General features: G+C 42.8%; 1 protein-coding gene across 3 annotated transcripts; it reads left to right on the forward strand.

Annotated features, from left to right (window-relative positions):
- Positions 1-1,366: 1,366 nt before the first annotated feature.
- On the forward strand, positions 1,367-22,061 carry SMAD9 (SMAD family member 9; the record flags this gene model as incomplete). Of its 3 annotated transcripts, none has more annotated exons than XM_080612725.1 (6): positions 1,367-1,778; positions 7,457-7,714; positions 10,529-10,666; positions 12,460-12,681; positions 17,323-17,579; positions 21,918-22,061. In XM_080612725.1, the coding sequence occupies 6 exons, from the start codon at positions 1,367-1,369 to the stop codon at positions 22,059-22,061; spliced, it is 1,431 nt and encodes a 476-aa protein (XP_080468851.1). The 3 variants fall into 3 exon arrangements, with proteins under 3 accessions (XP_080468851.1, XP_080468852.1, XP_080468853.1); XM_080612726.1 differs by having other exon boundaries at positions 10,529-10,639; XM_080612727.1 differs by lacking the exon at positions 10,529-10,666.
- Positions 22,062-23,836: the final 1,775 nt, after the last annotated feature.

A 23,836-nucleotide genomic window follows, 5' to 3' on the forward strand; every position in this document is an offset into this window, starting at 1 on the left:
GACTAGAACAGTCATGGAGCTGCTTACCGGAAGGCATCCATTCAGAAGCTGCCCGCACTCCAGCTTTACGTGACCTTGTATAGTTCAGATCTTTAGACCTGATATGCACAGGAGGTCCATAGAGTATAATTAAAGCATAAATAGCTTGACATACAAAGACGTTATTCCTCAGAGTTCCAGTCAGTGAAATGTGTCATTTTCAGCTAAAATTAGACTGGGTCCAGCTACATTAAAAAAAAAAAAAAAAAAAAAAAAAAAAAAAAAAAAAAAGAAGAAGAAAACCCCTCAAGAACTGAACTCTTTCTTTGGACTTTGTCAGATGTAGCAAGTCCTAGCAGAAATAACACAGGAACCATCCAGCACAAACTTTGTCCAGAACTTTGTGATTTTCCTCCAAAAAACTGTGAACTGTTGGAGACAGCAAAACAGTCTGGCTAGGCAGACAAGGTTTTTCTCTGGCATGTGGGAAAACGTAAATAAGCTTAGAGAATAGAGATTGATCTTTAAAGGCACTAAGTGAAATCTGGGGGTAGTTGTATTTTAAATTATTTTTTTCAGTTAATATTATACAGCTCTTGACAGTTGAGTGATATTGGACAGGCAGAGAGAGAGTTGAAAACAGAAAAATATTCTACTCAGTACTTGCATAAAATTTGATTTTACAGATGTAATTTTGTAGAGGATGCTTGAGCTGAACCTACAGCTACCGGCATTTAAAAAAAAAAGTCCTTTTTTTTTTTTTTTTTTTTTGTAGCAAATATAACCCCAACCTTGCAGAATTTCCCTAGTGCATTAAACTCTAAACACATATTGAAGTGACTGCTTTCCAAGGTCCAGCTCTAAAATGAGTGTGGAGGGTAATGGGGAGGAAAGGCTTAGACCCAAAATAAATAGCAAATACAAACAGAAAACTGTTGAAGGGTGAGGCTGGACAGAGCCTTGGTTGACATGGTTTAGTGTGAGATGTCCCTGCCCATGCCAGGGGAGTTGGAACTTGATGATCTTAAGGTCAGTCCTTTCCAACCCTAACTATTCTATGATTCTATGAAAATAAAATACATGTTTTGAGTAATTCCTCTTTCAAAAGATTTTATTGAAGGAACAATTAAAGAGGTGTGTGAAGCCTAACTATGTGTTGTGTTGCTATTCCAGGCTTCATCAGCAGTATCTTATGTTTGGAAAGCTCTGAGACCCACCCTGTTGGACTACTTGTAACCAGTGCCTGAGACTACAAAAACGTATGTGTGGAAGAACCTTTTCGTGAAGGAAGCATCCATCTCAATATTGTGGAAACTCTGTGCAAGCCTTGCAAGGCTCGAGAGCAATTTGTGCTTCCGTTGACGCTTGTGTGTAATCTCTGCTTCTTATGCACTCCAGCACCCCTATCAGTTCCTTGTTCTCCTTTACCAGCCCTGCAGTGAAAAGGCTGCTGGGCTGGAAACAAGGAGATGAAGAGGAAAAGTGGGCAGAAAAAGCCGTTGATTCTTTGGTGAAGAAGTTAAAGAAGAAAAAAGGTGCCATGGAAGAACTGGAAAGGGCTCTGAGCTGCCCAGGTCAGCCCAGTAAATGTGTCACGATCCCACGTTCCTTGGATGGTCGGCTGCAGGTGTCTCACCGCAAGGGGCTTCCCCACGTCATATACTGCAGAGTGTGGCGCTGGCCTGATTTACAGTCTCACCATGAGTTGAAACCACTGGAATGTTGTGAGTTCCCATTTGGCTCAAAACAGAAAGAAGTGTGCATTAACCCCTACCATTACCGGCGGGTGGAAACCCCAGGTAATTACATCATCTGCAGACAATTCACATCTATTAGCTCTCGCACTGGCAGCAGGTTTAGTCTTTGTGCATCCTATCGAGTTGTGCTCTGAAATCTGAAAAGGCAGGCTTCATTTGATGGAAGGACCCTGGGTCTTTACTTGCCTGGTGGCATCACAGCTGCAGCAGTCAGGAGTAAGCGGGGAGTAAGGAGCACCTTGCCCAGCGGGTCGGTATCCAGTTGGACCCCCCAGGACGCCTGGATCTTGTCCAGGGTGCTGAAAGTGTCTTCTCCATGGACCCAGGTGCTGGCTGCCCTCTCAGCCCTCCCCCTGAAAACTGGTGTCCGCTTGCATGAATTCTGGGTTAGACTTAGCACCCTGGCTAGATTTATGTCTCCTTGTTTTAAACCCAGCAATCGACTCATTAATCCACATGAAAAATGCATCACTATCTCTCTCTTTGAAGATTACAGTTGCAGTAAGATGACTTATTTTGCTATGGATATGAAACCAGATCAGTTGATTCTTCCTAAAATGCCTGGTGGCCTGCCTTCAGTGGGATTTACTTACCTAAATGTGTAGTTTGTGTGAAATGCTCTACGTTCACATAAAACTTTGAATTTTTCCACTGATGAACCTCTTTAGATTGGACATGGTCAGCATTGAAAACTTATGACCTCACTTGAAGGATCATTTAACTGGGCTTTGTGTCAGTGAAGCAGCTGTTAAAAAATAATGGTGTTTAGTGTTAACTTCTATAGGGATCTTGGAAAGCAGGGCTGGCAGACAGCTTGAGCAATCATCCTGTTCTCCTCTGCCCCTACTCCCAAACCAAAACAAATTACCAGGTACATTCCTGACAGAGCTTTTCCTAATGAGCTGTAAAATCCCATGTGGTAGAAGCTCCATAACCTCCCCAGGCAAGTGAATCTATTGCTTTGCTATCCTTACAGTCCAGAATGATTTCTAATGTCTAACCTAAATCTCCCTTGCTGCCAAAAATCACAGTAATTTAATTTACTAATGGATATGGTTGGTAAGTGTATACTTATTATTCTGTGATTATTCTTTGTCTGGGATGAACTTTACTCTGAGGTGACATTAGGATCAGATAAGTGAACTGTGGGATGTTTCTTTTCACACATACGAAATAAGGGAAGGACATTTGTTAACATTTGTTAAACAACACAGGCTACTCCCTTTTCTGATAGTCTCTCCATGGCAGCAGAGCTGTCATTTTGAAGTTGTATCTGAACTGCTGTAAACATTGTCACAGCTAAAATTTTACAGCTGCAGTGAGTTGTCAACAGTTTTCAGTGGAAAGAGCTGATCTCCTGCCTTGCTAAAATAAACTTCAAGAATCTAAGAAAAGATGTTCATAAAATATCTCATTTTGTCTATCTTTCTCTTTGAAGGATGTAGTCTTTAGTGTCTTCTAATTTCTTCTGCTATAATTCCAGTGTACTTAATGGAGATTCCTCAGCATGGTAGCTGACAGCACTGTGCAGGGCTGTTTTCAACCCCAGCCTTCTGATCTGTTCAGTGCCAACTAACAAATGCTAGTACTGGGATAATCCAGCAGCTGCTATGTGGCTGCCAAAGCTTGTTGTTCTGACCCTGAAACTCAGAAGGTTTCAGCTGTGAGCACGTCTCTGTCATTTGTCTGTGCTACAGACAGCTACATGTCTAGTAGTAAATAAGACGTATTGAGTAGTAAATTCAGTATTGCTGAACTGTTGGTGTGGTCCCAGGCACAGCTTTAACTCACATGGACTCACATGGACTAGCAATTCTCAGGGCACAGGGGTTCACCCAAAAGAGAGACTTTGGGTACTTTGGACGTGACCACCTTTTTTTTGGAGGTGAAAGAGAGCACAGCTGCAAGGATGCAAGCTGTGCTGTGCCAGTTCTCCATAGGACCTTGGGACTGTTCTTGGGCTGTTGTATTCACCCCAGCTGCTCTTATGGGGACAGCTTAGAAGCTGAAGCTCACTTTCCTACTAAAGATGAGGTACAGCAAGGAAGCACAACCTACTCAGGTGTGCTGGAGCAGCAGCAGGAGAGATAACTTACACCACTGCAAATGGCAGTAATGCAGCTCCAGGCCAGAGGCAGTTAGAAGCTGTGCTGCAAAGAGCTGGTGGTGAGACAAGAGAAGAAATGAGCTTGGGGAGAAAGTGGCAGCAGTGAAATCACCAAAGAAAAGGCTAGGATCTAGGGCCTGTTTAGAGAAGAGAAGTCTGAAAGGGGATCTCATTAATGCATATAAATATCTCAAAGGTGGGTGCCAGGAGGATGGTGCCAGACTCTTTTTAGTGGTGCCCAGCACAGGACAAGGAGCAGTGGCCATAAACTAGAACACAAGAAGTTTCACTTCAACATGAGGAAAAACTTCATATTGAGGATGGCAGAGCACTGGAACAGGCTGCGCAGGGAGGTTGTGGAGACATCTTTCTGGAGACATTAAAAACTTGCCTGGACATGTTCCTATGTCACAGGCTTTGGGCATAGCCAGGTTTCCAGCAAGAACTGTTGCAACTAAAGGGAATCGGAGAAAGTCTAGTGCAGGAAAGGCAGTGGCAGGACTTGAGACATGATGGTATTTACTTTCAGTTGAACAAAGATTATCAACACTTGGGCATGCATAGAAGGAAGCATCCAACCCTGGCTCTCTATGGAGAATAGCAGACAGAAGAAAAGGACCCCACTGAGTGGACACAACAGAGTTAAATTGTGAGGACAAACAGGTCTCAGTGCACTCAGTCACTCAGTTTTGTGCCTCTGGTCACACTTCCTTCAGAGTGGTGAGCCCTGGAGGGTGACATCTGTTACCAAAAGAACAAGGAGAACAAGACCCTCTGGGGAATTTTTGTCCACAAACAAGAAAATATCTGAATTTCTTACCATCGCAGAGGCTTTAGCCCTCTAGGCAGCCACAGAGCAGTCATTGGAAAGACTGAATGAGGTGGCAAAAACTGTACAGCAGAGCAGAAATTAAGAGTACCCTGGTCAGAGCTGGGAAGAAGTTCGAGGCTTGAAAATTCCTCTTGCTGACTCACTCAGGGCAAGTCAAAGGCTTTCCCTGACAAGTGCTGTTCACACATTCAGATTCTCAGCTTCTATTTAGAGAAGAAGTTGCACTGAGTTCTCACATGGCTGAGGAAAACCACTTCCTTAGCAGTAGTACCCGCAGCGAAGTGCCAGCCTCCCAGTGCTGCACACCATTGCTGTAGCACGGCTATCCCATGCACAGCACCTCTGCTGGTTGTAAAGGGATCACCAGCTCCCTGTTTCTAAGGCTGCTTGTCAGAGCTGGCTGAGTAGCAGCAGACCTGGCAAGCATAACACCAGTTTTGTGGAGTAGCAGAGGAAAACTCCAAAAGCAGCAGCTCACAGCCTGGAGCTGCTCACAGGAGCATGAGATGGGAGGGATCCAGCTCACAAAATCCACATCTGCAGTGGTGGTATCTGTCTTGTCCCAGTATAGAGCAGATTAACGGAGCAGTAAAAGAGTCTGTTTCTCTCCATTGGCTATGAAGAGATCGACGGAGGACTGGGCAATGCATCCCATGTGTGAATACCTGTATTTTCTGTGAGTCCTACCTGGAAAGTCTAGTAAATCTAAAAAGCTAAAGAAGTAATAAAAAAGCAGAAATACCTTTCTCTACCTATTAGATTAGGAAATCTAAAAAGCTAAAGAAGCAGTAAAAAAGCAGAAATACCTTTTTCTACCAAAGGAATTAAAAGAGTGGCAGAAAATTCTTCATTCCACAGGTAAGGGCATATCAGAGGCAGAAGCAAAGAAAGTAGTCACCAGAGCACCACCGCTGTGCTGGCCAGAAGCTAATTAGAAATGCATTGGGCTGGATAAGGGTCTACATATAGTCTCTTAACAAGTATCCCAGTGCCTGTATTTCCAGACAGGTAAGAAGATAACTTCTGCAGTGAACCCTGTCATCAGTCCAATCTTTTGTATATTTTTAGGACTTAGTTCTTCAGTTCATGAGTGACTTGCAAATTCCCAAATGGTACATGCCAGTGGGTAGGCAGGAGCAGGATTTAACCCTGCCCCAGCTGCAGGATAGTGCTACGTCAAACAAGAGGTTGTAAACCTCCTGTTGGTACCAGGCACTGGTGCTCCTCCTGCTTAAACTGCCCCAGATCTGAGCAGTCCGTGTGCACTGAGGGTGCACTCCAATGAGAGTGTTCCTACAGCCTCTTCTCATGCACATATTTTGCATTATCTGTACATTATTTGCTTTGTAGCAATTATTCCACTCTTTCATTATGTAGGATAAATGAGAGTTCGCTGTAATTAAAAGGTGTTAGCTAACCTACCTAAAAAGAATTGGTCTTAACCTAGACAGAGCTTTTGGGACCAAACAGTATGTTAAAACACGTTCAAACCATGTATTTCTGACAGCATTTATAACCAAGGGCACACACTGCTGTTTGTTTCCATAAGCTAGTAAGAATAAGACTGAAAGATTATGTGTTGCTGGGGTTTAGGCCAGAGGAACTCTGTACATGAGGTCAATCAATACAAGCCTTATGAATTGTTCCTGGTGTTGGGACAAGTCATCCTTGTCACAATAACTCAAATTGCCTCCTTATCTTCTCAGGTGTCTTTTAGATATGCACAATAGCAACTGGGGATTAATTCCCCCTACCTACGTTTAAGTCCTTAACTAAGATAATTAGGCATTATGTGAGTTAGTAACCAATAGAGTAATCTTGGAGTGTCAAGCCTCTTTGTGTTCCAGCCTAGGGGCTGCATCTTCATACGTAACTCACTAGTTGGGTTTCCTAAAATGTTTTGACTCCAGTTCCCCTCTCTCATCTGATATGTCAGTATCCAAAATTATTTGGGTCAACTTTAGGTTCCTCAGTGCAACAATGCTGTTAACAGCACTGATGGTATGAGATGTAAGTGAAGAAAGTTTATAAAGAGAGACGATATCTTCTATTAGACCAATGTTTACATGGATTAATTTGTATTTCAGTTTTCTGAGCTGCGTTTTTCATGTCTTAACTACCAACCATTGACATTTGCCTCCTCATGCTAGATCTTTTCTAACTATATTGCAACAGCTAAATTAGTATTGCTGCAATACTTTAATTGCCATTTACATTTCCTTTTAAAGATCCCACTATCTGGCTGGCAGCCTTTCCGAGTACCTGAAAAGGTTTTAAATTAGGTGTCTAGCTCCAGGTCTGTGCTTCCTTTGCCCATCTGTGAAACACTGGTAGTAAAATATACAGTGTATTTCAGAGCACTGTTAATTGTTATTAAACTTGGCTGTGGTTTTGGTGATAGTATTTAGCAAACTCCTGACATGCTCAGTCTCTCAGGACAGAAGGAACAGGTAACTTTGAGAAATGTGCCACTTGCATTTCTAAAAGGGGACTGTGTGTGTATGTCCTACCTGTGAATTTATGGTACCTTGCTCAAATCAGGAATGGGTCTGTATTTTGCATATAGAATTACTGCAACTGACTGCAAATCTGGAAAAAAAAGTTCAAGAATCTGCTTTTGATTCTTGGTTTTGGACAGGTTTGTTGCCCTTCAATGACTTGTATATAGACAGCAATATTTGGGCAGCATGGAATATTCCTCTTTTTAACTTACAGTGATATACTTTCCAGAGTGCAGTTTTAACCAGATGTGGGTTTTTTTGTTCTCATTTTTATTTTCAGTCCTACCTCCTGTACTCGTTCCAAGACACAGCGAGTTTAACCCTCACCTCAGCCTCCTTGCCAAGTTTCGAAACACTTCTCTGCACAGTGAACCGCTGATGCCTCACAATGCCACTTATCCTGATTCTTTCCAGCATCCACCATGCACTCCTTTTCCATCATCACCCAGCCACATGTTCTCTCAGTCGCCTAACAGCATCAGCTATCCCAACTCACCAGGAAGCTCTTCCGGACCAGGAAGTCCCTATCAGCTCACAGGTAAGAATGAGCTTTCAGACATCCTGACTGAGGCAGCTGAGTTTCTTGCCGTGGCCTGGAGTCAGGTGCCAATTCTGTGTGCTTCACCTATAGCTGTAGCTACAGACTGAGCTGTTTAACAGGATGGATTTGGAACGTGATTTCTTCTGACTGTCTCTTAATGCTGGTTCCTACTCCTTCTGAGTGGTGCTCAAGGGACTAAGTGTTGTAGTCATCCCACTGGATGCGATTTCATGATTACTGTAAGGGGAAATTTGAGGAGAGGACCAGGTGTGCCAGGCCACCTTGTGCCTAAAGCTGGCCATCCAAGCTTCTGATACAGTCCATGGAAAAGAACACTTGCAAGACCTATGTCTTGCATATGTCTTGCACCTCTAATAAAGATTGTCAAGCTAGGGACCTCTAGAAACTCCATCAAGCGAGACAGGATAAAATCAGGAAATTGGTATGTAGAAATATTTTTTAATGTATGGTGATCCCACTGACTGTATAAACTTATACAGGAAAGTATCAACACTTGCTGAAGCCACCAGGCAAATTTCTGTAATTTTGGAATGTGTTTCATTATCTCCACAGTTCTGAGGTCATCAGGGTTATGTCACTCAGACTTTGCATTGTGCACTCCTTACTTAGTACTGCTCTAATTACCTGACATTTGACTATGCTTTTGCTGTTAAATAAACCAAGAAGGTGTCATGTACACAGCTGAGATCTGGCTTTAATATCAAAACATAGTTAAGATTCACTTCTGCACTTTGTTGTAACTCTGAAATAGTTTCAATCAATCATCTCAGCTTTTTCACAAAGATGAATTCAGGTCAGAATTTTGTAGCTTAATGTTTTAATGTCTCGACTACAAAGCATTTAAATTCATGTCCTTAGTGATATGCCTATTTTGATTTTAAGTGTAAGAAAGAAAGAAAGGTGTTTATTTTTACAAGGTGTTTTTAGTATTTGAACTTTCTTTTAAGCTGGACAATTTCAACACAATGTGATGTGTTGAGTGTTTTTCCTTCCCTCTCCATTCATTGAATGGACTGTCATTCATTTCTTCTCTAGGTCTGTACTTCAGATTAAATCACGTTTAGCAACACTGAAGCTTTTCATGAAGTAGTAGGACTTGTTTGTCTTCTCCCATCTTTTCTTCTCTTTTGTGTAATCAAGCTGGATTAAGTGGAGCTGGTCCTGACAGGTAGATCAGGCCAATTCCAACTATGTAATGACTGACTAGTGCATTTAACTGAACTTGGGACCTTGCAAAGTTACTTAAAAATGGAAGTGGCTCAACCTGAGCTTCAGTGTATCACAGCATGCGGCATGCTGATAATTTGCCTGTGTAACAATAAGGGATGGAAATAATGCAAACTGGAGTTACATCAAGAACCTTGAGTGGGCTTGGTGTGACCAAGTCAACAATGCACATTTCTACATCTCATGCAATTATTTATACTCTCTCTGTGATCAGTGGAGAAAAACAAGCACACTTAGAACAAGATGCGTTCATCTTAAGGTGTATGTCTAAAGTAGCTGAGATGCACCATGTCTGCAGGTGCCTCTTTTTCTTTGGTGAGGATAAAGAAAACGTATGGTTACTGACTTAGGTGTAGACATTCAAAATACCTGTATGACCACATTATATTCCTTTCTCTGACTTGTACTCTTTTCCACTCTTTCTTGATTTTGTTTTACTAGTCTAGCTTGTTGCATTTTCTGTGGGAGGGTTATGCCATCTTATATGTTAGAAATGTACCGTGTATGAAATGCCTAAATCCTGAACAATGCCTAAGTAGAATAACATTCCTGTGCAGTACGTACTTAGAAGATTCAATGTTTGTCTTATGAGACAGTCCAAATTATCCACTCTGGGTGAAGTTGCTCTGTTTTGAGGGCCAGCCAGCAGACCCCGAACACAAGAGGAAATTTCAACCTGGAACCAAGTTAAAAAGACTCCTTAGAAAGACCCTCAGTCCTGCAAGTTTGTATATGGCTATGCTTTACACATAAGCCCACTGAGTTTCTGTTCAAATGAATAAAGCTACATGATATAGTGCTTATGCAGTGAATGTCAGCACTTTCTAATATGTACCTTCTTTGGCTTTCTAAAGCCTTTTGACTTTCTTGAGAATCCCCACTATTAGTCACCTTCTGTTTTCTAGTTTACTGTGCCATAAAGGAAACAAATCAGGAGCTGCGCAGGTTGTGAGTTGATACCTCTTTTCCATGTTTTTTCATCACTTCTGTTGCTCTTTGATGGGAAACTGAACAAACCAAAAGAGGGACTGCCTTCCCTTGTAGGACAAAGGTATAAAGGACGAATCTAGAGGAAGTTTTGCCAAGTCTGATTTTAAAGCGTAAAGGCTCTCCATAGACTTTTTTTATAGCCTGTAAAGAAAGAGAGCTTTCTCTCAGAGTATCTATTGAAGCTTCTGCTTTTAAATCATCCTCTTCAAGTTTTCGATTTGTGAGAGAAGTCTGGAACTGAATGATCAAACTGCATTACTTTCTTAGAGTAACAACTGTTGTTAATGGAGAGATTGACTAGACACCAGTCTAGGCCTGATGCACTAGTTGTGGCTGTCCCTCTCTCTTTGAAGTGCAGCATGTTCAACTTGACAGCCTGCCTTCCCGTCCTCCCTGAACATGTAATGGTCTTAATCTGGAGACTGAAAGGAGGTCAGGTTCAGATTTGTGCTGTTTCCAGCCCTTCCTAGCTAAACAATGCTGAAGAAGTTAAGTATTCACTAGGAAAAGCCAGGGAGAAGTTACCAATGTATTGATTTAGGTGTCTTTCTTTTCTTTCCTTCTTTCTAACAGTGGAAACTCCACCTCCACCTTACCATGCAAGAGAACCTCCAGGAACCCACAATGGGCGGTCGATGGATGCAATAGCTGAAAGCCAACTAGTGCTGTCTTTGCCCAATGGAGGTAAATCTGCCGACGGAGAAGCTGAAAGTAAATAACCATTTGTATTATTTTTAAAAAAATAAAACAACTGTTAAGCAAATAATTTTTTATTTGAACAAGAAGGTTCAGTGGTCTGTCATAATAGGTTTCAGAGAGTTTTGCTGTAAGGCTGTGTACTAGACCCATCCATTAGCCAGCAAAATAGGTTGATTTAAGAATTTAGTGAATTATGTGTGAAGTTACAGAGTTTAGTCCTTATTTGCATTCATGAACGATTACATTTGGAAAGCTGTTAATGAAAGCAAACACTGTTATCAATGTTGTAAAGACAAAGATATTGAATCAAGGGTAGTGAGGCAGTATAACACAAGAGCACTATAAATATCAGAACTGATTTCTTTATCACCTTCAGTTTTGGGTTTCGAGTACTTTAAAGCCTTGTGGTTAGGACCTTTCTTACTATCATCTTTGTATTAATATTATATTACTGGCTGGCTAGAAAAGGACATGTTCTAGTGAAGTACAAAGAGATTTTTATGGATGGCCAAACTCTTTGTTCTCATATAAGAATGCTTTACTGGGAGAGGGCATGGGTCATCAGAGTAGAAATGTCTGGGATCTTCCTTGCTTCCCTCAAAGTGACTTCATGATCTCTCCAACATGGTCTCCGTGACTTCCAGGCTAGTGCTGACAGCTCATGCCTCCACCATTCAAAGCCATTGCTACAGAGCAGCAAGGGGAAATGGAGTTTCTCAGCTGGGTTTTCTTTTGGCTTCCTGCTACTGCAAAGGAAAAATCACCATTGTTCTTTTAGTCCAGCATCTTGTAGTGCTAAACAGATGTCCTTTGTGGCGTGAGGACTGAACACAGTGCACACTCATGCACATTAAAAAAATAATGCCAGCTGTCTGAAACAGTGAGGAACATGTATGTATCACAGAACTGGAGCTGAAGAATGATGAGGGTAACAGTGCTGATTACAGATGAATACACAGAGTGGCCAGATAATAACTAGTTTTCAGGCATCAGTACTTTTAAATAAGTTAATGAGATACTTTAGTCTCTTTACCATAATTCATCATTCCTAATCGTTGCCCTAGTGAGCATCAGTTAGAAGTTTGTTAGAGGTCATGCTTAGAGGTGCTCCGGGGCCAGGGGGACTCACATGCCTGTGTTGGACAGGCAGGATAAGGTTTCCCACTAACTCCTGTAGGATGAATGCAGCTCAGAGATTCTGTTAACATTTTTGAGTCTTTTTCTGTCTCTGAGTTAGAAAACCTATGCAGGGGAAGATCCAAAAGAAATGACCTTGCTGACATTTCTGCTTCTGGTCTCACGTGGAAGTGGAAAGCCCCAAAGCATGCAAAAAATTGGGGGAATGATTGATTACTTCTGAACTTCAGAGTTTCGTATTAGGCTGAAGGCTTGGCTCAGTTTTGACTTGATTTGAGCCCATCTGCCACCCCTAGCTCCTGCTGGTGTGCGGAGCAGATGTATCTCTTACTACTTTCAGTGTAGAGATTAGGCCTCAGTTCAGCAAGGAATATCTGCATGTGCTTAATTTAATGCAGTGGAATTATCACTTTTAAGAACAAGTGGGACTCCTCAGAGGCTTAGAGTTAAGCTGGTGTACCAGTGCTTTGCATGTTTGGGGCTTCAGTCATAAAATTAAGAAGAAACAGAAGCTGCTGTTGAGATAAAGCATGGTAAGTGACTGTTTAGATGAAGAGCTGGGGAGGAGGAGAATGGGGCAGAGGGAGAGAAGGAGGAAAGAAAACAGAGACTGATTGTTTAAAAAAAAAGTAGGGACCTGAGCAGCTGATTAATTTTATTTCCTACAGACTTTCGGCCTGTTTGCTATGAGGAACCGCAACACTGGTGCTCAGTTGCCTACTATGAACTCAACAACCGGGTAGGGGAGACTTTCCAGGCTTCATCTCGAAGTATCCTTATAGATGGATTTACAGACCCCTCAAATAACAAAAACAGGTTCTGCCTGGGACTGCTCTCAAATGTAAACCGCAACTCTACTATAGAGAACACCAGGAGACACATAGGAAAAGGTAAGAGAAAATACTTTCTCGTCAGGAATATTCAGAGCTTGAAAGAGCAGCGCATTGCATTAACAAACCCAGCTGACTTGTCAGGTGTGCTTGTCTTAAAACCTTAAAAGCTCTGAGATTACTTCTGAAATAGAAGAAAAGCAGCTGATTCTTTTCTGACTGGACAACAATCAGCAGAGTACCTCCTTACAAAAGCTTGGCCAGTGAAGAGAAAAATGTTGTTTATAGTTGTGTGTTCTAATTTAGCAGTATGTATTTTCATTTTATTTATTACAGCTTCTGGCAACTGGGAATATTGCCATGGAAATGCCACTAAAAGGATAATTGCTGGTGCCTCAGGTCTGGTTCTCCTCCCACCAAATAGCAAAGGCAGATGGATGAAACAGTAGTTGAGTTACTTGGCTGAAAAACTCTACTGGAGGTGCCTTTGTAGCTTTTTGCTCCCTATCAATCTGATTCCCTGCCTTGTCAACTTCTCGCTATTAAAACTAGGTCTTGGGTTCTCTCTCAGCAGTTCTTCTTGTATGGTCCACTTCTAGTGTACATATACCCTGTGTATGCAGGATACACTCATATACTACCGGTATATAGTAGTATATGAGTATATAGTAGTATATGAGTATATAGTATATATACACTGGTATGTAGTATTATGTACTTATATACTACTGGTGGCAGGTACAAGGAGACCACAGCTGGATATGTGTGGCTGCACATACTCTATCCCAACTCAGTAGGGATGGGTAGGGCATGATATTCTCCCAGAACTTACTGTTGTTTGTGGCAGTGAGTCAGAAGCCCTGTACGGGCCACTTCGCTGTGCAGATGGAGCTTTGCCCATTCTGGTATATCCAGTCTAGACTCATTATCTTGCCAACCCAGCCTCTCACCAGTAGCTGCCTGGGAATGGATTTCCCACTGGGCTAATTAACTCTAATTGTTCCACTCCTATTATCTTGTCAACCTCACCTCATTTCCCAGGCCTAGAGCAGTATTTTAATTGGCTCTTGATAGTTTAGTGTTGAATGATTGAATACCAGGAAGCTCTGAGACAAACGTGGCAAACAACACTGAACCTGTAGGCTAGCACAGGAGATGCTATACATAGTTTTTGCTCTTTTCTCTGGAAAGGAAAGCACTTGAGTTGCAGATGCACTGTGTGAAGCCAGTATGATGCTACAAGTGTCTGTCATAGTAGCTTGTTGTGAGGGGTGGAAATGGGTTGTACACCTAGTTCTAACTTACTCAGAAATAAACCAAAGCTTTTGTGTCAATATAAGCTGTCAGAGGGGTGTAGATCAAAGCTGAACCCGGCCCTAAATGAAGACTGACAAAAGATCCCAGTCAAAGCTGTCATTTGAGGATGCTACATCCTGTGACTTTCTGCCCCAAAAGAGGAAGAGACAGAACAGAAAGAAAATGAGACGAATGCTAATGGTCCTCATCCATTCAAATCTGAAGATCTGTCTTCATTGATTAAAAGTCCTTTAAAGTCTTACTCTAGGAATCTGCCCAAGGGAAGGGAGCAGGTTGCCCAGAGAGGAGCTTAGTATATCAGAGATCGTTAATTTTACTGTTTTTCCGTGGTTATGCAAATCTTAAAAAAACATGTCCAACTGGAGGAGAAGGGGCACCAGTACAGGCCTGCAGAAGAGCACAGAACAGCTCCCAAAGTATGTAGTTCAAAGGCATGGTAGACAGATGAAAGCTACTTAAATGGATACAATTGTCACATGTTAACAGGGTAGAAAAAAGAGTGAGTAAACAAGATTAGCTCAATAGGATAAGGATATGAGATTGAATTGTCATCTAGTGTATCAGCGTGAAACGGTTTCCTGGAAATACCACATCAAAGCTAAAAACAATCCAGAACACAATGCAACATCTACTAGCAATTGGACCTGTTTCAGCAGTCAGACTCCAAGGACAAAAAGGGGACTTCTGATCAGAGAGTCAAAAAGATGTGGATGCTGGGAGACTGATGAATTCTCAGTTTCTGCAGAGAGCAATGAAATCCCACTAAAACATATGGACCCTTGATTTGGCCTTCTACAAATACGTATTAAGCTGTTTGGCTTCCTTGAGGGTGCTTACCTCTGGTGAACGAATACCAGAAGAATGGAAATACACACTGACATTTCATTACTGTTTTATTGCTTTTAAAAAGTCCACAAAGGAAAGGCAAATTGTAGCCTCTGCTTTCAGAGGTGACTTTGTCATTTTTCTCATTATGGGCAATGCCTTTGAAAGCATTCATCATTTTTTTTCAGAAGGTGGGTGACACAGTACTCCAAAAAATCCAGCCTTTAAAACTTTTCACCTTAGCACTCAGAAGTGTGGTCACCCTAAATCGGTAGCCACACCTGAAGATTTGAAATGTGGTGAATATTTATGTCCTTATTTTTTCCCTACACTGTGTTCCCAGTCTTTATGTTGAAGATGGCAGAGCACTGGAACAGGCTGCCCAGGGAGGTTGTGGAGTCTCCCTCTCTGCAGACATTCAAAACCCCCTTGGACATGTTCCTGTGTAACTTGCTCTAGGTGGCTCTGCCTTGGCAGGAGGGTTGGACTACATGATCTCCAGAGGTTCCTTCCAGCCCTAATGATTCTGTGATTTCAGAAAGCTATATGGACTCCATTAAGGTCAGCTATGCTTTTGTGTTTTCAGTCCTCCCCTTTTATCCATCTTCCACAGAAGGGCAAGGAGACCATAAGTCAAGTAATAGCAGTCACAGTGTGCAACTCCCAATGATGTCTCGTGCGGCTGGACTGGAGCTGACAGCTGGTCTAATGAGCTGTCATTTCACCTGTGTTCCCAGTGCAGTACTAGCATGTGCTCTGAGCCACACCCCTGCCACTCACATCTAATTTGAGATCTCAGTGCATAGAAGTAAAAGTCAAGTGATGGCTTGAAGACAGACTTTAAGGTTCCCATCTGAGTCATCCTGGAAGTCTATGGGAGAACGTATTTTTCCCAGATTCCTTTCCCACTCAACCTGCTTTTCCCCAAGTTTTTCCCACTTACATTTAGAAGCTGGTTTTGTCCTAAGGATGTGCTGCTGCCTCTTGCTGTCATGACCACAGAATGATGAACAGACTGGGAATACGTAACCAGTCTTTTTTGTATGAAAGACAAAGGAATAAAACTAATTACAACTAAATTATTAAAGCATAGTTATCACTAGCTCTGCAAGCAGGCCACTGAGACTCTGTGAATGTGCATTTGTATGTAAGGGTTTGACTGCCGTACCTGGGAATAGAGAGGAGGATTTTATTTTCCTGTAGTGGTGGTTTTTGTGAGAACAAAGATCTGAGCTCTCCCACCTCTCTTGGCCATGGGAGGGGTGCGTCTCATCTAATCTATCCATGGGAAGGATGAATGTCTAGGAATCTTCACAGGATCACTTGTCCCCCTTTGGGATGTGGTTTCATGCATATGTTTAAGCAGTCTGTGTCCCCATTGCCACGCTTGCAGTGATGAAGATCTCACTTCAAATAAATCTTCTTTTGTTTTGTTTAAGTTTATTTGCTGGTTCAGTTCCCCAACCTGGATGGCTGCCCAATCCTCAGCCATTGCTGCCAGCATGAAAGCCGGTGTGGGAAGAAGCAGCAGGGGCAGGGAACGAGCGAGCCTTTTCAGCACCTGCACGGACTTCCATCAGTTCAAGCTGGCTGTGAGCCTGCACTCTCTAGCGGACTGAGTGAATCATCTGGTCACAGTGCTTCCCATTATCTGTCAACTAGGGAAGGCATCTGCACAATTAGCTTACACAAGATCCCTAACTTTACAGTTGCTGAATTAGGCTAAGATAAATTCTCCCACCAATTTAGGTATATTTTCATGCATGCAGACATTCTGGGGGGACCAGAGTCTTTGATGGATAGAAATGCTTCCATCTTCATTTCCTCAAGGCACAGAAAAAAAAAGAGAGTTAGTTTCAGTAAGTCACTTAGTTGGGCACTGAAAGTCCAGAAGCAAATCAGTCATTTTCTTGCTAAAGGTCACTTTGAACAGGATCTGATGAGTAAGTCACGTCATGTAAATGCAAATACATGGTTCTGATGTAGTGGATAAAGCAAAATGCAAAAAAGCTATTTTAAGTACACATCATGCTGTGTTTCAACTGCATGAGATAGAATCCTGTAGTAAAAAACTAGCGTGCAACGAAATTGGTCTTAGTCAATCTGCATGTGCTCAACAGTGAAAATACATTTAGATGTGTGATGCAGAACAGATTTGTCACTTCTCTTACAGTTTTGATCCATTCTTTGTGTATGGTTGACATATGTTTGATACTTACATGTGTATGTATGTGTGTGCCTTGTTATACTGTGCTGTTGGGTTAAAGAAGTTAACCAACCTTCCACTGAGAAACAAAGAAAAACATCATGTGATAAGACTTTTTTCTTCTAGACCAGTACCTCAAAATAGCATTTATGACGATTTCTTTTTAATGTTGGTGGGTCCATTGTACAGTTACATGGATATGCACACAGTTTACTGTCTTTTAAAAGGCAATGTGTAGACACTGAGTGCCTGGAATGATCCTGGACTTGTACGTAAAATAGTTAAAGACTTGCTGGTGTAAAGTGTGCTCTGAACAGTGGAGAAACAATACACGTTGTTTCTTCTTTTTCAAGGTGTTCATCTTTACTACGTTGGTGGCGAAGTTTATGCTGAATGTGTCAGTGACAGCAGTATTTTTGTGCAAAGCCGTAACTGTAACTACCAGCATGGTTTCCACCCAGCCACTGTCTGCAAGATCCCCAGTGGCTGCAGCCTCAAGATCTTCAACAACCAGCTCTTTGCCCAGCTGCTGGCCCAGTCAGTAAATCATGGTTTCGAAGTGGTGTATGAGCTGACCAAGATGTGTACTATTCGAATGAGCTTTGTTAAAGTAAGGATTCTTTGTTTTCTCTTGCATTTCTGAAAGGCAAATCCCATCACTTTGGTGCAAAACTAGACCTCATCAAATCCTTCCCAAGTGGGGATTTAGACACCCAACTTGCAAATAGCAATTCAGACTGCCTGTTTTCCGCTACTGCTTTAAACTTCTAGGTGCTTAAAATCAATAGCTTTTGTTGTCAACCTGGAAATTTTTTAGTTTCCAAAACCTAGGTATTCCATAGCTCTCTTTTGTGAAAATAAGCAGAGATTGCATGGTGATGTTCCCCCATTGTTTGCGTAAAAACCTCAACTTAGAGGAGCTTAGCAACATATAAATGTAGCACATACCTTAGGCAGTTGCGATCTCTCCTATTATTACTGGTTTGCAATAGAGCTTGGTAGAGCCATAGATCTGAAAAGAATGTCCTTATGTCTCTAGACTAATTTACAGTCTCACCATTACTATAGACAGGTAAATATGGTCTCAGTCAAGAAACACTGGGTTCTCCTTCAGCCCCACTGAGTTTACTGGGAATTGTGACTTTGTCACCTGTCTCATCCCTGGCAAGAGATTGTCTTAATTTCTGATGACATTCACTCTGGCCAGCCACAGGACCAGAAGGGCTTCTTGCAAGCAGAACACAAACCCCAAAAGAAAGTCTGACCTCCCTTCTGTTATTTGGAAGAGACAAAAGGTCACCTAGGCCATTACTTGTTTTATATCTTTCAGATATGAACTTTGAAGTCTGCTTTGTGTGTGATCTATCTGTCTTAAGAGTGAGTTTCTTAAATCTTCTGAACAGCCTTCTCACCAAAATGAGATCTTAACTCCTTTTGGCACTTAGGATTTACTTAGGTGCCTGATGTAGCATCTAAAACCCAGAAAATGATGAATATTTCAAGACTGTTTACAATTGTGCTAGACTTACTTCCCATAGTGCTGTAGGGGAGAGCTGTCAGCGATGTTCAGTCTGCAAACTAGAGAAGCTGCTCCATTAGAAGACAGTTGGTCCTGCTAGGTCCGATAAGAAGTAGCTTGAGTATGTCCCTTGGCCTTGCAGGTGTGGTTTTATACAAATGACTGAATCAAGCTGATTGAATTCACATGTAAGATACAATAATCCTTGAGGCTTCAGCCCAGTTCCCTTACATTCTAAAAGCAGATGAGTTGAGTCGCACACAGCTGGTCTGATTCTTTCCAGTCATCCTTGGGGACATCTCTCCTTAACTCTGTGAGAGCATTAAGAGTGCTCTATAACTTCTCCCAAGAGACCAAGCCAAAACCTTCCTGCCGGTGACCAAGATGTTACTTTGTTCTTGAGAAGGAACTGACATCTTGTTCACATGCAAGTGTTACGGGAAGAAAAGAAAGCAAGAAACCCAACAAGCAGGATTTTCTTTAATGGGAGACATGAATGGGCATGTTGTTTGTAAAGGCAGTGTAGCCAGTTACACAATATTTTCATTATATCAGCAACTCAGGGGCAGTCTCTTTGATGTGTTATCTGCCTCCATGCCCAGCATGGCAGCAGAAATGGTGAAGTTGATGCACTAAATAATGTTGCTGCCATATTATCGCCTTGCTTTGTTGAAACAATAGCAGCCACTATAGTGCCTCAGGCACCAGAAAACCAGTGCAAGGAGTCATTTGGAACCTTTTCCCATGACCTTTGGAAAATGACTATGCAAATCTCATCTTGCTTTTTTCTTCCTGGCCTGTGAAAACTCCTTCCTGTTCTCAGTCTTCTCCAGTTATTTCTTTCCTAAGGCGTGAGCCCCAGTGTATTCAGTCTGGGGACAGGAATGTCCCTGGGTGTTGGGTATGCAGTGCACAGAGGTGCATGTTTTTCTGTCAGAGCCACACACCAAGAGCCCCCAAGTGAACAACAGTCCTGTGGCTTCTCCTCTGATTCATATTCAGATGCTGCTGGTTACCTAGAACCCACAGGGCAAGCCTTGCCTCCTACCCCGCTGATGCTTCAGCTACCAGCTGGGAGGCAGTGATGTGCAGGAACCAAGACGTGAGAAACTTGCCAGGACTGTGTCATCTTATGGAGGCAGGACATGGGACAGAGGGATGTGAAGGTCCTGTCCTCTGATAACCTTCCTGTGCCCATGAAGCAGCTGGGAGGAGGTCAGCCCTCAGGCAAATGTGAGTTTATCATCAGTGAGATCAGACAGCAGTTTCCATACACTGAGTGGCGGTTGTCCCCTCTCCATAGAGGAGGCAGCTGAAGCACAAAGTTTCTCTAAGGTGAGGTGTGAACCCAGCATCCTTCTTCCCACATTTCCCCAGGTCTTGGGGCTGAGAGGGCAACCCAGCAACCTTAGCCGTGCTGCACTGTATGAGGCAGCCCAGTGGCTGGAGATGGGGAGGACTCGCAGGAGCAGCAGGACTGCTCAGCTCATCTCCACTGTGCCAGAAGGCGCATTTCTGGTCTTCCTGTGGGGGTATCAGTATCCTCTTCCCACCATCTGTGTGAAACACCACCACAGCTTTGCAAGTGGTTCTCATTTTATTTCCTCATTAAAAGATCTTCACCTCCGGGATCATTTCAGCCCCGGGCATGCAGGAGGCTACCTGCAGCCCAAGAGTGAGGCACAGGGGTGCTGGCCTGCTGGCATGTCCCCTGCACAGAGCTCCATCCGGCAGCCTGAGGCAGCAGCACCGGGATTGCCTGCCTGTAGCTGCCAGCAGAGGGAGATGCCCAGCCACCTACGCTGCCTGGCTGTCCAAACCGGGCAGGCTGTGCTTCCACGCTGCCATTCCCATTCCTCTGGACTTTCTGCCCTGCCAGTCAGAGGTGCACCGACTTCTCGTGTATTTTCCCTGCAGCTGAGTGCTTCAGACTTCACAACCTCAGAAGTCTGACCGGGCTGATTTAAGGATTTTATGCAAACATTCCCTAAGTATAGAACATTAATCTGAGGTGTCTGGAACACAGGCCCTTTCTAGCCTGATAATACACTGCAGGTCAGAAAATGCTGCCTGTTTAAAAGTACTCTTTGGGCTTTTGTGGGTCCATATCTTACTCTTCTGCTTTCTTGCCCCTTCATGAAGTAGCAGTGGATTTTATCCAGACTACTTATTATGGCATCTAATTTTGGTGTTGATCCTAGTTTTGCAGGTGATTGTCTGGAGACATGGGTTCTAGCAGCCTCAGTTTTCTGAGTTGTTCTGCACTCTACAATGTACGTACCTTTGACAGACGTCAGGCTTAATATCTGTCCATGTCCTTGTTTCATGACATGAATATCAGCCCCCCTGACTAGCCTAATGGCAGCTAAGGCTCAGTCTCTCAGATCAGTGGCCCACAGATGAAGAGGCTCATCCTGCAGTGGGACCATGTTTTGCATATTGCCGTACAGAAATCCAAGTTCAGCTCTGGCAGTGAGATGACAGCTGTTGAGCTTCCAGACTTTGGGCTGTGACTCGGATGTCTTGTGTTGCTGTGAAATCAGGCTGCCTACTTCACAAGCAGACACTGTGCTTGCCTGAGGCACAGGGACTTTTGGTTCTCTTTTCTCCCTGCCAGAACCACAACGCCATCTTCTGTTAGACACTACATATCCCTTACCTCCCTAAAAGAGCTGGAGAAATTGCTGCAGGACTTCCTACAGCAGCAGCTGGGAAAAGAGGCTTTTCCCATGGGAAAAGAGGACAGAGAATAGTTTGGGTTGAAAAGGACCTTAAAGATCATCTAGTTCCAAACCCTGGACCGGGACACCTTCAAGAATAGAAAAACTATGGAAAATATCTACACATAAGTTACGTGCAGTGCATAGGAACCTTGCCAGAAGTTTCCAGAGGTTCAGACAAATACCTAGAACTAGTCTCAGACTCGTAGGATGCATCTCTACCAATAAATGAAGCAGTGCCCAGGGTCATTCCCAGTTCTTATTAAAGTGTTATGACAGGGCCTGGTCTGCTTTTCGTGTGTGCCAGATAGCAGTCTGGCAGACTCTCCTGGGCATGTCTCCAGGGTGTGGACAGCAGGGACCATTCCCCATAGGCTGTTTGCAGACAGCTAAGCTTGGAAGCAGGCCTTTCCATGCTATGTGGTTTCAGCACCTGTAAGTGTAACATCTTCATTTAATAGCATTATTAAAGTGCAGCATTTTTAATTTAATAGTATAGAGTTCCTGGTAACTATGGTAACAGTGACCTTAAAAAGGGGCAAAGTTTCTAGCGAAAATGATCCCTAGGACAAAGCATTAAATCATGGTAACTTGGGTGATGGCCTGTCTGTAGCTGTGCTAGATTAAACTGCACTGCAGTTGTTATTTAATGTTTCTGTTTTAAAAAAACCCAAACACCTCACCTTTTGGTCCTTTGATGCTTTTATAGGGCTGGGGAGCAGAGTATCATCGCCAAGATGTTACAAGCACGCCCTGCTGGATTGAGATCCACCTGCATGGACCATTGCAATGGCTGGATAAGGTGCTGACACAGATGGGCTCACCTCATAACCCCATCTCCTCAGTCTCTTAAGAATCATCTCTAGAATTCCCTTAGGATGGATGCTATTGCAGGCAGTGGCTTATAGGATTTCCAGTGAACAGAAGCTTCTATATGTAGATGTATGTAGATGTAAATATATCTATACATAGTCTATGCTCCTTTTTTTATTTCCATGCTACATTTTGTGGTTTCTAGTTACTCTGATGCCAGTACAGTAAGTTTAGAAATTCAGGTATAGCATATCTGTTCTCTAGTGCAAAATAAGCCAAATTTCCTGCAAAAGTGTCAAACATTTCCTGTGAGCATCTTCATTCCCCAGCCAAGCCAGTAAACGGTGCAAATTGTCAGCACTTTCATGCAGATTCAGAAACCTGGCTGTAGCTGTTCCTAGTAGGTGAAATTCACCCCTCTGCAGGCAACCAAAGTCAGATCTCTGCACCATTCATATCCATTTTACATTCTGATGTCAGGTCTGAAAGAGGACCTTAGGTGGTGCACAGGACTTATGCATAGAGATGACTTTCATCCAGTGAATTGAAGGACTAAACTGCAATTCGAGTCTGTCTCTCTACTGCAAAGCACAATGGGACAACAGATCCTCTGAGGAGCCCTGGGGTATCCCTGTCTCCTGTAGGATTCGGCAGGAAGAGAGAGCCCTCGGGATGTGTTCAGCACTGGAGCTTTATCACAGCATTCTGGACACATCCAAATAGTCTGATACTTTTAACACAGTAGTGTGTGGTACTGCTGCACTGAAAAGCAACAAGCTTCTAAGGAAAAAAAAGGAAAAGAAAATTTGAAATATATGCCTGTAAGTTTAAAACCCAATTAACTTCAGTGCTTTTTTGCAAAGTATATACAGACTTGCATAAGTTTCTGGCATGTAAACTGAATCCTATCCATTATACAGTATTGATGTAGTTTGTTTTAAAGTTAGGACTATCTGTAGTTAGGCTGCTGTGCTGATATCAAGTGTACGTCTGAAAGGGACTTGAACTGTGATTCAGAAAAGAGAAATGAAGGCTGCATCGAAGAACTGAGTAATTACTATATCATTCGTCTTGGGATAGTCTCTGTACTGGGAACAAGAAGCCCCACACTCACAGGATGCAATAAGGAGGAGGTGGGAGTCAGCCATGTCCACCCCAGTGCTGGGCCAGTCCTTAGGATCTGACTGCAACGCTCATGTTTGATGGATAGGGCCTCCCTGACATTCACTTCACACATCCCCACGGATGGTTCCTCACCTTAGATACAGGCTTCAGCATTTGCAGCACTTTTGCCTCGCCGCAGAGGATAGTGTGGTAGTATAAGCCACAACCAAGCCAAGAGTGAATCTATGTGCAGAACCTTTCTTAAAAGGTTTATGGTCCTTCTGTAAGCAGGGAAGCCCATTGCCCTCACCTGCATCCACAGAGCCCACCTTGCAAAATGCTGTTCACTTGGTAACCTTTTCTGAGGAGGCAGGTGATACTCTTATTACATTTTGATGGTCCTCACTACCTTGCTTAAGGGGTAGAGGGTTATTTCTTTCCAGGCATAACAGCTCACTGAAAATTATTTTGCTTTAAGGGTCAGAAAGAGCGATAACTTCTCCAGTCTAATTCCTCCTTAGAACATACCAGAAATATCCTGAGGAAAAAAAACCCAAACCAAACATTTTTCAGAATGTTTCTTCTCACACAATATCTGGTGCTACACATTTTACTGTATAATTAGAAGAGGATGCCTGAAATCACATAATCACATAATGCAAAGGAAATACCATTCACTAGAAAGATTTCCCGTATGTTTTAGATGCTGTG

The sequence above is a fragment of the Psittacula echo genome (assembly GCF_963264785.1).
Source record: "Psittacula echo genome assembly, chromosome: 3".
Taxonomy (NCBI): Eukaryota; Metazoa; Chordata; class Aves; order Psittaciformes; family Psittacidae; genus Psittacula; species Psittacula echo.